The following is a 14,705-nucleotide window of genomic DNA, read 5'->3' on the forward strand; positions in this document are numbered from 1 at the left end:
TATTAACAGTAGTAGATTTCATGCTTATGGATGATCCAAATGCCTTCTCCTTCTCATTCCCTCCTCCCCAAATATCCTTTAAGCAGTAGACTGGTGAGGTTGACATATACAAAAAACACATACGGAAATGAGGGAGAAAGAAAGGAAAGAAGGAGAGAAAGACCTCGGAAAATTAGGAAAGGAAACTAGGAAACAAAAATAGGAATGGCTTAGTTAGTTGAGAAAGGATACGGGTTCTATCTGAGGCTAGTAAAATTTCTTAATTCATATCTTTACAGTATTCCTCAATCACTAAGCTATTTCAGCAAATACACACTTCACGACTATTTTAAAAAAGAAACAAATCCACATCACAAATTAAAATAAAACTCAAGAGGTGGGGTCTAAGTGCTGCAAGCCAACCATATACCAAGAAGAATACAGGCAACACACAGCAGCAACAGGGACGCACAGCATTTCCCGCTACAGTCTACAGCCATCTAGCTCGGGGGAAATTATGTGAGTTGGCAAAGGACACTCTTCCTAAGGCTTGAAGCCAGTGTTAAATTTCCCCAAGTGTCTAGAACTTTAGGATTGCTGGTAACCACTTGTTTTCAAGGCTGTGAAAAAAACCTTGTATCGAAGTTACCCCATCCCAAACTAGATTTTTCTTTTCTTTCTTTTTTTTTTTCCAAATAAATCCAGTAAGATCAGCTGAAGAAGCTAGTGCAGGCTCTTTTATTTACTTAGGTAGCTAAAAAATAACCACATGAACATCACTACGCATAGCATTTCTTACTTTTTTAACTTCTAAAACAAAGGAAACGAAATGCAAAATTAGAATAACTTTTAAGAAAATAAAAACTACAGAGGAAACATAATACACAAAAGCAAAAAGTGACTTGTCACATGCTATATACTTACCCATCAGATTTTCTTTCAATACTGTAAAGGCATATTGAACAGTCGGCTCTAAATACTATTACCATGTCCCGGAAGACACTGAGCAGTAATGTTTCTGCTTGTGCTTTGGTGATGTGAGCAAAGGCATTGTCCAGATTTGATGTTCGCAAATAAACTCTGAGCTGAAGAACACAAAAAGAGAAAAACTGTAAAAACAAGATACCTACACCACAGATGACTAAATACTTTAGACTTTTTTGTCTACTGACTTCTTTTCAAGTAAGAGAAATTTAAAGACTAATCTGAGCATTAATAATGTTTATATTTTCACAGGGTAGGCTCATTTACAAATAGCCAAAAGATGAAGTGATTAAAACAGGGAATGTATAAGGTACTTTTTTTTTAAGTTTATTTATTTTGAGATAGAGAGAGAGAGAGAGAGAGAGACAGAGAGAAAGCGTGTGAGCCTGTGCATGAGCTGGGGAGGGGCAGAGGGGGTGGAGAGAGAGAATCCCAAGCAGGCTCTGCACTGTCAGTGCAGAGCCCAACATGAGGACTCAAACTCACAAATCATAAGACCCTGACCTGAGACGAAACTGAGTCAGCCGCTCAACTGACTGAGCCACCCAGGCACTCCCTTTTAAAAACCTGAATATCTAGATCTGATATAAGTAGACCAGCAGTTGCTAAAAATATAAACATACAAATCAATAAATTATAGCCATCCTTATAAACTTCTCAGCTTTGAATAATTCTTTTTATAAACTTCACAGAGAATGTCTAACAGCTAAAAATCCTCAGAAAAAGCTATCTTAGAAGTTTGAATTATCCCTTTAAAAATTAAAAAAAATTTTTTTTAAAAATATTTATCTTTGAGAGTGTGTGTATGCATGCAAGTGGGGGAAGGGGTGGGGGGAGGGGGGCAGCAGACAGAGGATCCGAAGCAGGCTCTGTGCTAACTACAGACAGCCCACTGTGAGGCTCAAACTCATGAACTGTGAGATCATGACCTGAGCCAAAGTCAGATGCTCAACCAACTGAGCCACCCTGGTGAGCCTTTAAAAATGTTTTTAAAGTAGTAACCCGTAATGAAAGTCTCATTACCTAAAAATGCCAAATTCTTTTTTTTTTTTAATGTTTATTTACATTTGAGAGAGAGAAAGCGTGTGTGTGTGTGTGTGTGTGTGTGTGTGTGTGTGTGTGTGTCAGTGGGAGAGGGGTAGACAGAGAGCAAGACACAGAATCCGAAGCAGGCTCCAAGCTCTAAGGTGTCAGCACAGAGCCTGACACGGGGCTCAAACTCACGAACCGTGAGATCATGACCTGAGCTGAAGTTGGTCGCCTAACCGACTGAGCCACCCAGGCGCCCCTAAAAATGCCAAATTCTTAAGAATAAAATGATTTGTTCATTTTCCAAAAATTATTTTAATATTAAACCAAATAGTGCTTATTAACATCTTTAAAATATAAAAATCTATTACTTCTGAAAGAAACAAAACCCTACCTCTTCTTGATGGTCACTTAGGTTATAACATGCCAGGACAACAAAATCATTCCACCAGGCTAAGCCACCAGTCACAATCATATTTTGCTCCTTAAAAGATAATCAAAAACACTATTTACCTTTATGTATGCTGCCAGAAGTTACAAGTAACACACTTATAAAATATTCCTACGCAGACAATGAAAGCTCAAATTATTTCTGCTCTATTCTCTATCCCCCCCCAGAATTAAGTATTACTCTGGGGCCTTTAATAATAATGATTCATGTCCTATTCTGAATATACAAACATTTCTGTAAATAACTGGGTACGATGCAGCATCATTACTCCCCTGAATATGCAACAGACTTTGGTTAAATTCTGGCTTCATCATTTATCACCTGCTTGACTCCAAATCTTAGTTTCTCTTTTATAAAATGGTGAGTAATATCAGTGTCCTGAGTTACGAAGATCAGCGAGGTGACAAGGGTTCAGGAAGCCCCTTCAACTGCACTGCAGGCACCTACTTAACAGTAACTTCCTCGTCTTTTCCTATTTGATTCGTGCAAAATCCAACTGCCCATCTTTCTATGCTACCCACATCTTTACATCACACACTGACAAGCACGAAACGATCTCAAATTTTGTGGATATTTATTCTGATCATAGCTGGTGATCCTAAGATGTAACTGAAGAGTAAATCCTCAAGTTAGAAACCATCTCCATACAAATCCTTTACCAAATATCAAGTACTTTATTAGAACTGACTCTTACATGTAATCCAACATCAACATCATTTTTTTATTAACTAAATTTTTTATCTGATTTGATTATTGATTTGAGTTTTTATTAACAGTGGCTTACTTTACAGTTCTCTTAGAGTCTGAGACATCAGTTTTTAATTTCAAAAAGACTAACCTGGGTAATGTTTCCAAAAAGTTTCCATTTTTTGGTGAGTAAAGAGTAATGTGCAAAACCAAACTTGCCAACCACAGCAATATTCTGTCCAAGCTTATCAATAGCTGAAAACTAATTAAAAAAAAAAAAATTAAGAACTCTTCTTTGCAAACCTATATACTTTATTAAGTATAAAGAGCTTAGCATTATTGTGTCAGGCAAACAGACTACTAATAAATGTTTGCTAAGCGAATTAAATGTAAAATGCTAAATATAAAAATCTGAATATTTACACGCAAGTTACATTTGACCAAATTATAGATGTTAATACGCTAACAATGTACAAAGGATCAAGTATTAAAATGTTACTTTTATCAATGCACCCACCGAAAAGGCTGAATTCCCAGAATGCCTCTTGCAGCAAACGCTATCCAATAAAAGTTATCACCAAGAAAATAACAAATAACTCACCCGTATAGGCCAATTGCTCTCTAGATAGGTGTTGGAAATCTACAGAAAATAATACATCAGTTTGGTAAGACTTCCAAAATGTATTTAAACTTAAAGCAATTAACGTCACAATATGAAATTCATTTTCCTGTACGATGTCTAGTGTTACCAAATAACAGGTATTACTAGCAGAATACTTGGAATTTACCATTTGAATACCAGTCCATATTTCACATCTCCTGCCTTAACCATTTCATTATGAGTTTCTAGACATGAGGCTTTCCTACCCTACACTGCTTTTTCTCTACACCGTTTTTAAATACTGAACACGCAATAAATACAGACTGACAAAAAAAGACTTTTAGAGAACCAGTCATGAGGACAACCAACAACTGGGAGATGAACTGTCTTGAGCTGCTGACTGGCATCATCCCCAAACAACCCTATCTGATAAAATGAGAGCCTCGGCAAGAGATTGTTTTGCTTTTTAATGGAGCTGTTTTTTATTATTTTTATATTTTCTGATTAAAACAGCAAAATACTGCTTATAAAACTTAAACAATATAAAAATATACAAAGTACAAAACGAAATTCTGTTCCATCATTGCTCCAGGGATAACCACTGGTCAGTTTTTATTTTATCTCAAAACAAACATCCATACACCCATAGAAGTACATACAGGCTACTGTTTTTTACTAGGGTGTGTAACCTATTCACCTGCAAGAACTCTTGATTACAGATACTAACTCTTAATCTGCAATTCTGGTACTAAATATACCTTTCCAGGTTGCCAGTCTTACATCTCTGTGCATGGTGTCTTTGTATTACTCTAGTAAGAATTTTAAACTTAAAAGATTCTTGAGGTATCAATGTAAACTAAGTAAATTCCACCTTTAGTGAGACTGATCTCTCTTCTAGCCAACTGACTAAGCAGTTTTCATGAGCATGTGGTGAGTGTGGGGTGAAACTTAACAGAAAGAAAGAACAAGGGAAGATTCTTCTGTTCCTAGAAGAACCTCAATTTATTCAAATTCATTTTCATTGTACTCAAAGAAAAAGCATTATATATTTTTAAAAAGAAAGCCAAATTTAAAAGCCAGTACAATACAATCAAATCTAATAAGATTTTTTTACATAATGTGAAAACAAAACAAAAATCAAGTAAAAACAGTATGCTGAAAATATCGGTCTTAAAATTTACTTATAAAACTATTTGTTAGACTTCATTTATTATCTAGTAAGTCAACCTAAAATCCAAATAAATTAATAGCTTTTGGTACGTTAGGAAGTTCTCAACCCCAGGGTTAGTCTGTAGAAGCCTACCTTGCAGAATCAAAGATAACACTGTCATGATATATGCTTGAAAAAGGCTTAACGTGTTATCTTGACAGATAAACTGCATCATTCAGGCCAGTTAATAAAGCTCCCTATGATGGATGACATCAGTTCAGAAGCACGGTAACCTGAAGTCATGATCGGGTGGTGAGAGAAGAGTTCAAAGTAGTTTTGTGGGAGGTGGTAAGTGAATTGTTTGTGGATGAAAAAAATCAAGTCACTTGAAGAAGGTTGTGCCTAGAGGACAATGGAGCCAGCTACCCAGAACACTTGAAGAGAACCCCCACTTCCGCTGAACCTTATGTGTTTCCCACGTATTTATAAACGTGGGTGGGGAGAGGGTGAGGCGGAATCTCCCTGACGCAGTAGATTCTAACTCGAAGGGTTCTAACGTAGGAACCAAGGTTAAGTTTTATCGAATGATCCACACTCTGATGAGTATCTCTACAAGAAAAAAATGTATTCTTTTCACCTCTAAAAATGTTTGAGGTGCAACAAACCACAAATGGTTTATTTTCAAAGCTCAAAGTGTAAGTTGAAAACGAAGCTTTATTTCTGATGCAGTTGTGTGTCCGAAGATGCTATGAAAGGAGAACAAAAACTTTCATTTTCCCCAGTAGGTTCCATTTACTGATCTATGTGTCCCCCGAACTTTGAGCTCTGCCCCCAATACTCAGAACAGGAAATGGCAGAAGTAAGGGAAAAGGAAGCCAATGAGTCATAAAGAATTCAGGCCAGGACAGCAGACTCAGGACACAAAGGTCACTCCACGTCACTGGGAGACTGAGTGCTGAGGGACAGAATCTCTATTCTTAATACCCTTAGGATTTTCCTCAGTCTCCCCAAAAACCTAAATCTACCTTTTTTCCCCCTTAAAGTCATTTTGCTAACACCTATCTATCTCCTGCTTACACTGCTTCTGTCTGTAGCCGCGGGGGGACTGAGAGCGCCACCCTCTTGGCAGGTGTGCTCGTGCCTAACACCACACCCGGTACATCTGATCCACATTCTAGAAAGCAGAGTAAATCATCTATAAATGAAACAGCCTTTAAAATCCTCTCTGCCAAAGCATAAGAGACTCTTAAAAACTGAGAACAAACTGAGGGTTGATGGGGGGTGGGGGGGTGGGTGATGGGTATTGAGGAGGGCCCCTTTTGGGATGAGCACTGGGTGTTGTATGGAAACCAATCTGACAATAAACTTCATATATTGTAAAATAAAATAATAAAATAAAATAATAAAATAAAAATAAAATAAAATAAAATAAAATAAAATAAAATAAAATAAAATAAAATAAAATAAAATCCTCTCTGTTGATATCCCTAGCATATTTTGTGAAGCCTATTTTTTTTCCAAAGAGTTATTAGCCAGGTTAACTATGAAACCACCATTTCAGAACAGTGGATGATAACGATTCATGCGCCTTTCAGAAAAAAATGTCTGTATCACACAACGTACTGGGTGTAAAAATAAATGGCAGTCCAAGAAGGAATGTACCCTAAAAGCACAAGGATGCTGTTGTCGTTTTAATTTCACACTATTTGTGCTCCATTTGTCAACCAACAACTTTCAAAGTTTTTAAAATCTGTAGATAGGAAAACTATTATTTAAAAACACACACACACACACACACACACACACACACACACACACAAGAAAAGCACCATCTCTACCACCAGCCACTAACTGAACTGCTGACAAGTGTGCACGTGTGTTAAGTGAAAGGAAAAACATATTTAACACTGAATCTTCTGATCAGGAGACCAACAAGTACAAGGTAGAATGCCTAAATAAACAACAAGTCCAGCGGTCTAGATGAGGAACAGACAGAGACAGAATTACTTGGAGCTCATTTGATGACCTCTAAGCTGTCTAAGAAGAATACAAAGTATAAATCACATAAACAACGTCACTTTGATAGAGGCTGTGGGCACTTATTCCAGAGAAGAGCGTATGTTGGAGAGGGAATTAAACAGGTACCCATGTTTCTTCAGGGAATCATTACTCATGGCTAAAAGCCCGGGAGGTAAAGCATTACGTTATATGAACACCATAAACTGCCACACCAAAATTCCCCCATATGCTGCACTGACTCATTTGGCTAGAGGGCCAGCCAACAAAGTTCAGGGCAAATCATAACAAAACACTGCCAAACAGGCACATTCTAGATCTTGGTTCAAGGTCAACAGTATATGATTCAAGATTTAATACCTAGAGGTGTTAAAATAAGTTAGATTGTTACTTTAATTTTATATTATGGTAAAGTTTAAGTCTGACACTACTCTGCTGTGTGACCTTGGGCAAGTCACCTAACTTCTCTGAGCCTCAGTTTCTTCATGTATAAAATCCAGTTGGACTACACAATCTCTAAGGTCCTTCCAGCTCTAAAAATTCTATGAGTCTATTACAACTTAATTGTTTTTGTGACTAGAACTCTGACATTATTTTTATTAGTTTTAAGTAACAAAAAACCAAGAACTGGGTAAAGCTGAAGTCCATCTTTCTGAATATTTTAGATAGCTAACAAAATGACAAAAGAATCTTCCTAGTACCTACTTTGTCTAAAGTGGTAAAATCAGTGTATGTGCTACTAATATGGGATAATTCATAGATAGCTAAGAATCACAGAATCACTGAATTTTTGAGCTGGAAGGAAATTCAATTTTTGTTATTTATTGCCTGACGGATTTTTGAGTTCCAGACCTACCTTCTTTGATCCTCTGCTCTACTTGGCTCTCTGGCAACACAGACCTGGCTAGGCAGAACTGGCATTGATGCTAGGTCAGTGTAGAATGAATAGTTCAAAGTATGGGGAAATGAAAATAGCAGAGAAATGGCTATAAGAGAGAAGGGAGCAGTGGAAAATTTTAGTCAAGGAAGTAGCTGATGCAGTTTTATTTTATAATTGTTACTAATTATAAAATGGTACACACGCTGTTTGATTTTATGAATTTATTAATGTAAGTTAAACACATTCTCTTTTAGTGTGTACCACAGGCTAGTGCAGGAGACATTCCTTCAATGCCTCATACCATGACCACTCTTCTGTCTCTCATTATCTCCACTCAAAGTCAACTGCAAATACCACGGGAACTGAACAAGCTACGAGAGTAGAAGTACAGAATGGAGAAGGAGCACAAAGAACTGTGGAAATAGCACCTGACTAAAGGAAGCTGATCCAAGAGTCACTGTTGATGTACTGAAGACACTTTGGTATCAGAAGGGGGAAAGAAAACATTCGGGACTTACAAAATTGTGTAGCAAGTTTCTTTCAAGAGACTCCAACTTATTGATTTACTCAAATTAATTTTATTTGGTGTCAAAATTCAGAATTAATTTCCATGTTAAATCCCCGCTTATCAGAATTATTCAAAGAAACTGCTAATTTAAAAGTTATACCAGAATAAGTAATTTGGAACGAGATTTATGTGATAATACTATTATTGATAATAAGGTTCTAGAGTGTGAATGGAAGTCTGCAATTTGGGTTCCAAGTCAGGCAGTTAACCCAGACATGTACTCATCAGGACTACAGGTCAGCTGCACAGGGTCCTAATGGACACTGTCCCTTTCCATGAAATCACTACACTTTTGCCTATGCAAATCTGCAGAGCTGAATTTACACCAAAAAAGAAAATAAAAAGGCTGACAGTTGTATAAAGTTTTGCTCCTTCAGAGGGCAAAGCACACATTTGCAGTCTGGGGAACTGTTAGCTGCTCGTGGGCTCAACACAGTGGGGACCACGCTACATCAGTGGCAAGAAAAGAAGACGACAAGACAGAAAAGCAGAAGAGAGATGTGACAGTCAAAAAGGTAAAAAAGCTTCTCAATTTTCCAAAGGAACAGAAGAAATTTAACTCTGCTCCAGGTGCTACCTTAGCAAGGACTATGTCAACAGTAACTGAAGACTTACCTGCACCACATGCCAATGCCGATGTCCAAGCAAAGTGCTTAAACCCTGAGACTCTACACCGCTATCTGCAAAGGGGCTCTTGGCCCCAGCAGCCTTATGCTCAGGGTGCGCCGAGGAACCCCTGGCGTGCTGGGTTTGTGAGGCCTCTCCACAGTTCAAGTACAATCGATCCTCCCCCTGAAGCAGCACTTGCTCCTGGTTACTCTGGATGAGGGAGAAGGGAAGAAGACGGTAAAGGAGGAAAGCCAATAAAAACACCTCTGTATCAGGTAAAGGAAAACACGTTAATACATTGATTTAGTCTTATCCTAGGAAATGTGCCATGCTTCTCAATGCAGATTTTACTCACTGAGGACACAACTACGTAATGATCTCATGCACTGTTATATTCAAAGGGAACAGGTAACAGTTTCATGATTACTTCCCAGTGTAAACAAAGTCTGTGCTACAGTCTGTTTTATTATGTAGACCCCAGAATATGACCTGGTTTACAACTGCTACACGGTAGTGTCCTTTATTACTGCTCCAAAATGGCAATGCTAGGAGGGATTTTCCAAATGAAAAGTGAACATAACTACTCATTATATACAAACAAGTTTCACATAAAATATCTCATGAATGGTGGCAAGAAAATGTATCTGGTCAAACAGTTTGTGGGTATATGTTCACCATGTGCCCATATGGCAAGAAGAAGGTGATTACGAATGGGGATAACTGGATGCTGAACGGTTGTAGCCCAAGGGAAGAGTAGCCCAAGTCTGTGGTCCTGGTTCAGAACAATTAATTCAATAATCACTTGGGTAAATGCTTGGTTAGTGCCAAGGACTGTGCCGGGTTCTGACAATATTTAGACAAATAAGGTAATTTCTACTCTTGGTGATTATGCCCTGGTTTTCCATCAGAAGGCCAGTACTCTCAAATGTGGGCCTATTATTCACTGACTACTCCATCAGACAGAACTGCACCTCAGCCTCTCAGCTTTCCATGGCAGTCCAGATGTGGTTTTCACAGAAAACTCATAAAATTTGCCTTTAAATTATAAAATGGGATGGGGGAGGGGAGGAAGAATTACTCTGTTCCTGTTTTTCTGGGGATCTTTGTTCTGCAACTACAGTAATGAAATCTCAGATCCAGACTACTGTCATATTCTTTCTCAATGTACTATAATTGTAAATTTCGTTTAGAAACTGGTTGTACCGAATGTTTAAAAACCCATTAGTGGCAGATATCAACGTATGCACTTCTAACATGTAACATATACTATTATTATACATTAACAACATAGAATATGTTATTTCAGATTAATAAAACATGAGGAGTTCATATTATAATTTGGGGCAGTGTTTCCCAAAGCAGGTTTCTAGGCATATTTTCTTCAAAGTGTTCTTGAAAATTCATAGTTAAATTGGCTTGGGAAACATTCTTTTTCGTATACCGACTCTGGGATTTTCATGATGCACATTTCACATTGAGAGCCTACAATAAGAAATCTCTGTAGTTTTAAGTCTTTATTTCACTCACATGATGACAGACTTTCCCTTATCCTAACTGCTATTGCTATTTCTTAAAAACTGTGCCTTATGGAGCACACTTTGGGAATTTCTAGTCAAATAAAGACTAAATTACATTACTCAAGTAAATCTGCATACATTGCTTTCCCTCAAATTGCTTATGATCCTATTTTTAAAAAATCAAAAAACAAAAGCTGCTCAGAAGTAAAATTTGTGTGTAAGTTATTAAAAAGAAACATAAGAATCACAAAAACTATATACTGAAGAAGATAATACACCAATTTTAGAAGAAGAATCTTGACAGTCTACTTTGAAAGCCACTAAAATAAACGGTTTTAACTGAAAAAACTTACCATACAAGGGTTTACAGTGAGTACACTCTTGATAAACTGAAATAGCAGAATGCCAGGCTGTTTAACTACACTCTTGGAGTCAGACTCAATTTCAGTACTTTGAGCACCAAATCCGCTGATTACCCAGAGGTGATAGCCTTCTGCACCCCAGCTCTTGGAGAGAAGAAGGGGGAAGAAAAATCAAGACAATAAAAAGTTTCTTATCCTTTCTTAACTTCAAATGTTCAAATCCTGAAATAACCAATAACAGCATTAGTAATGACTTCCAAAGGTTGGAAAAACTATGAGAAACAACACAGACAGGAATCCTACCCACACCTGCTACATCTTGGCTCTCTCCAATGGAAACCACCACTGCTGCTCTCTACCTGGAAGACTGAAAACACTGGATACCAATCTTAGCTCCAAATCCTGAGAAATGCCTACTGCTCTTTATAACTTCTCCAATAACTTAACTGCTTCTCAAATACAAAGAAATTCCTGGCACAGCAAGATCCATGTGACCCAGCTGAAACTTGACAAAGAAGCACCCAAAACAGACGCATCTTGTACAGAGCAAGCAACACTGGATAGGAAGCTTCCCATTAAAGCCTAGTGGCCATTCTGCTGTATGACCTTGGCCAAGATACTTGGTCTTCTCAGGGTATAAGTTTCTTCCTCTATAAAAGGAGAAGGTTCAAATAAACTCCCCAGGACCAATCAATTTTAATATTCTGTAACTATATCCCAAGATAGTTTTTTAGTTTTTTGTTTTGGGGATTAGTGAATCACAATCTACAAGGTCAAGAATATAGTAGGGGGACAATACATTGTTGCTTAATTTCAAAAGTTTAATAGAAGTTTTCCTCTTCCACAGTAAGAGCTGAACAGCTAACTAAAATGCTTAGATTCCTAGTGTGTGATTAAAATTTCAATTTAGTGAGGCTAAACACTGGCTGGTGCATGCCATTCAGAAGCACTGATGGGCAGTCACCGACATCATTTGTTCAAGAACTATTTTAAAATATGGAGTGGAGAGAGACAGTAAATGGGGTCCTTGATGGTAAAAGACCGGGAACCACTACTCAAGGCAACCATGGTGGTTTTAACTTTTCAAGAAGCCCGAAATCAAAAATGCCTTCCTCTGTGGAGCGAGAGAGAAAGGCAGTGAATATGCCTCACAGCCACTAATTTCACAGAGATGGTACCCAGAAGGGCTACATCACAAAATGTGCTTATGTAAAGATAAGAGTTACACCTCACTGCTTTCTACGGAAACTCTTGAAAATATGTAGCAAATAAAAATATGGTTACAACAGGGACTTTAATGCTCTTGACAGACATCTGCGAAAAGTTTTAAAAATATGTTCAAAAAATGTCCAAATCCTACAGGAAAACCACCCAATGAGCATTTCACTTCATGTTAGAAGAAAAGAGGCCATGAGAAGTGGGTGCTAGTGAGTCACATAAGAATTGAGGCTTTGGAAAGGCAAAAACCTGATTTGAATATCACTACGTTCACAAAGATGACAGGGGCTTGCTAGACATATGTAAGCAAAACCAAGTATTTAAAATCGGGCAGCCTGGTTCTAAAAAATACTTTTACAAAGTAAGAACTCTCCAAGAAGAGCCTGCTGAGATTAAAACAGCTTTGTAATTTTATAAGGCCAAGAGGAGGGAAAAAAAGGAATTAGAAAAATCCAAGTTTTTCACACTACAGTAATATTTTATAGACAGTACTCACCATAGAGTTGATCTTAAGGGGATCTTTTTTGGTACCATCAGACCTATAACTGAAACAGAACAGAAACTCAAAAAGAATCTTCTATTACATATAATATTTGGCTTTAGTTTTTTTAAAACTAAAATTTATTTTGTATTTTGTTCCTTTAAAATAGAAATACATAATAATGCCTGAAATATTAGAGTGCTGGTTAATACACCAAGGTATATCACCGGGACACAATCTTTCAGGTCCTGAATAGCTTCATGACAAGGTCAGGCAATTTGTGAAGGTGTATTCATTTTGTCAGGACTAAGGTTCAAAAAGTATCACATGGTGCGGGAAGAGATAACCCACTGGGTTAACTAACCTACATCAACCCAAAAGGATAGTGATTTTCCATTTCCTACTAGTTACTTATGTCCATGGCTTACTGCTCTTACAGGATCATTAGATACCTGAAGGCAAAACTAGAACGGATTCATCCTGGAACCCAACATGCTATCACATACACAATAGGGGTTCAACAAACAAATGCATTTTTACTGAATGAACGAGTTTTAAAAGAATGGATGTTTAGACAATCAGTACGTTCTGACAAATTAATTCTGAACCTTACATACTGTTTTGGGGTTAAGAGTCAAATATGGAAGAAAGGTAGCTGCGTGACACAACATTTCTGTGTGTGTGTATCTTCTGGAGTTGCTTTATCTAAAACTTGTCTTTGACTCACGCAAAGTCTCCTCCGAGTGTACAAATCAGCTGGGCTCCAAACACACTCCATAAAGATAGGCCTCCATTTTCCCAGGTCACTATTACAACACTATTGTCAGGAGACCATCTGACCAATTTAACAGCTCCTGTTTTGTTCCAAATATCTGTTAAGAAATTGTGAAAAGTAACAATTAACAAAATTAACAATATCTGTTAAGAAATTGTGAAAGATTCCTTCAGAAACACTCAGTAATTTTTCCAAGTTGAAATGAACAGAAAGACATGTCTGTTTCAAATAATGAGACGAATCCTACTCATTTAAGGTCACTTAAAATAAGTAAGGCCAGTAGCCTTGACCTGATCCAAGCAGAACAAACTTAAGCGCCACATACTTTAAAAGAGGGGAGAGCCGTCTGGGGCCACTATTAGCTTGAATAACTACAACTGTGTAGTTTTCAAGTCTTTGGCTTTGGGCAATTCAGTTCCTGTAAAATGGAGGCAGTATTTCCCTTGAACAATTCAAAACTGAAGGTCAAAGTACCCTGCAAAGTATAAGGTGTTTTAAGATGTAAAATAGCGCGGTACCACTATCTTCATGATCCACTAGCAGTATCAGAGGGATCCAAGTTAAAATAAATTGAGGTTTAATCTTATATTAGGATTAGGTAGTTAATTCCGGCTTGAGTACTCCAGGTGTTGATATCTTCTTTTAACTAATAATTGTTCTTTCAATCCAATCTATAATTTCACTGCGCAGTGAAGTCCAAGTTTCCTTACTGTAGTTAAATGAAACATGCTAGTGTTTCCCATCAGTAATCCAAAACCAGCTATAGTATCATTTTAAAATTAAAATTCTTTTCATTTGCAGCATTAACGCATTTTTGCTATAAAACGGTAGATCTGCTACCAAGGTGGGGGGGGGGGGTCGGGGCGGGGCATACAGATTTTAGCCTATAGAGAAGAGGCTTGGTTAACAGAGAGGATGCCATTCTGCCTGTATTTGAATCCTCACATTAGCAATCCCCACCATAATGAATAACCATGTTACTTGTGCAGATGAAAAATAAATGGGAATATACAGAAGAAGCATCTTATTAGTATACTTTACAACAGGGGAGAAGTTTAAAACCAAACCAAGAAGAATCAAACTGAAGTTTACTAAATGAAAGCAATTCCATGTGCAAGAGAAAAAATATGAGTATTTACAATCATAAAAGGATGTTAATGTTGACTGAAAAGGATAGGTTATGAACAGTATTCCTATTACCCCACATAAAATATATACACATAGGCATATAATAGGCATACCTATTTTCCAAGCATTATACACATATTAATCATACAAATACTAAAATCTAGCTGCAGAGACCTAGAACAATACATTAATGGTGGCTGCCTAATCTTCAGGTGGCAGGATTACAGGAAATTTATCGAGCTGGTAACCTACAATGAACATAGATCATGA

At 37.3% G+C, this 14,705-nt stretch overlaps 1 protein-coding gene across 3 annotated transcripts in view; it reads right to left on the minus strand.

The window, feature by feature from the left end:
- Positions 1 to 14,705, minus strand: part of RIC1 (RIC1 homolog, RAB6A GEF complex partner 1) — a 135,584-nt gene that overhangs the window by 20,515 nt on the left and 100,364 nt on the right. For all 3 annotated transcript variants that reach the window (XR_006295066.1, XM_043566525.1, XM_043566524.1), the window contains exons 9-16: positions 13,260 to 13,404; positions 12,548 to 12,596; positions 10,825 to 10,977; positions 8,961 to 9,164; positions 3,732 to 3,770; positions 3,282 to 3,392; positions 2,387 to 2,476; positions 904 to 1,064 (exon numbers count right to left, since the gene is read on the minus strand). Coding sequence is in view for 2 of the 3 variants with exons in the window: in XM_043566525.1 (XP_043422460.1) it covers positions 904 to 1,064; positions 2,387 to 2,476; positions 3,282 to 3,392; positions 3,732 to 3,770; positions 8,961 to 9,164; positions 10,825 to 10,977; positions 12,548 to 12,596; positions 13,260 to 13,404 (952 nt within the window). In the remaining variant the exon portion in view is untranslated. The remainder of the gene's footprint in view (positions 1 to 903; positions 1,065 to 2,386; positions 2,477 to 3,281; positions 3,393 to 3,731; positions 3,771 to 8,960; positions 9,165 to 10,824; positions 10,978 to 12,547; positions 12,597 to 13,259; positions 13,405 to 14,705) is intronic.

The sequence above is a fragment of the Prionailurus bengalensis genome, chromosome D4, assembly GCF_016509475.1.
Source record: "Prionailurus bengalensis isolate Pbe53 chromosome D4, Fcat_Pben_1.1_paternal_pri, whole genome shotgun sequence".
In the NCBI taxonomy this organism is placed as follows: Eukaryota; Metazoa; Chordata; class Mammalia; order Carnivora; family Felidae; genus Prionailurus; species Prionailurus bengalensis.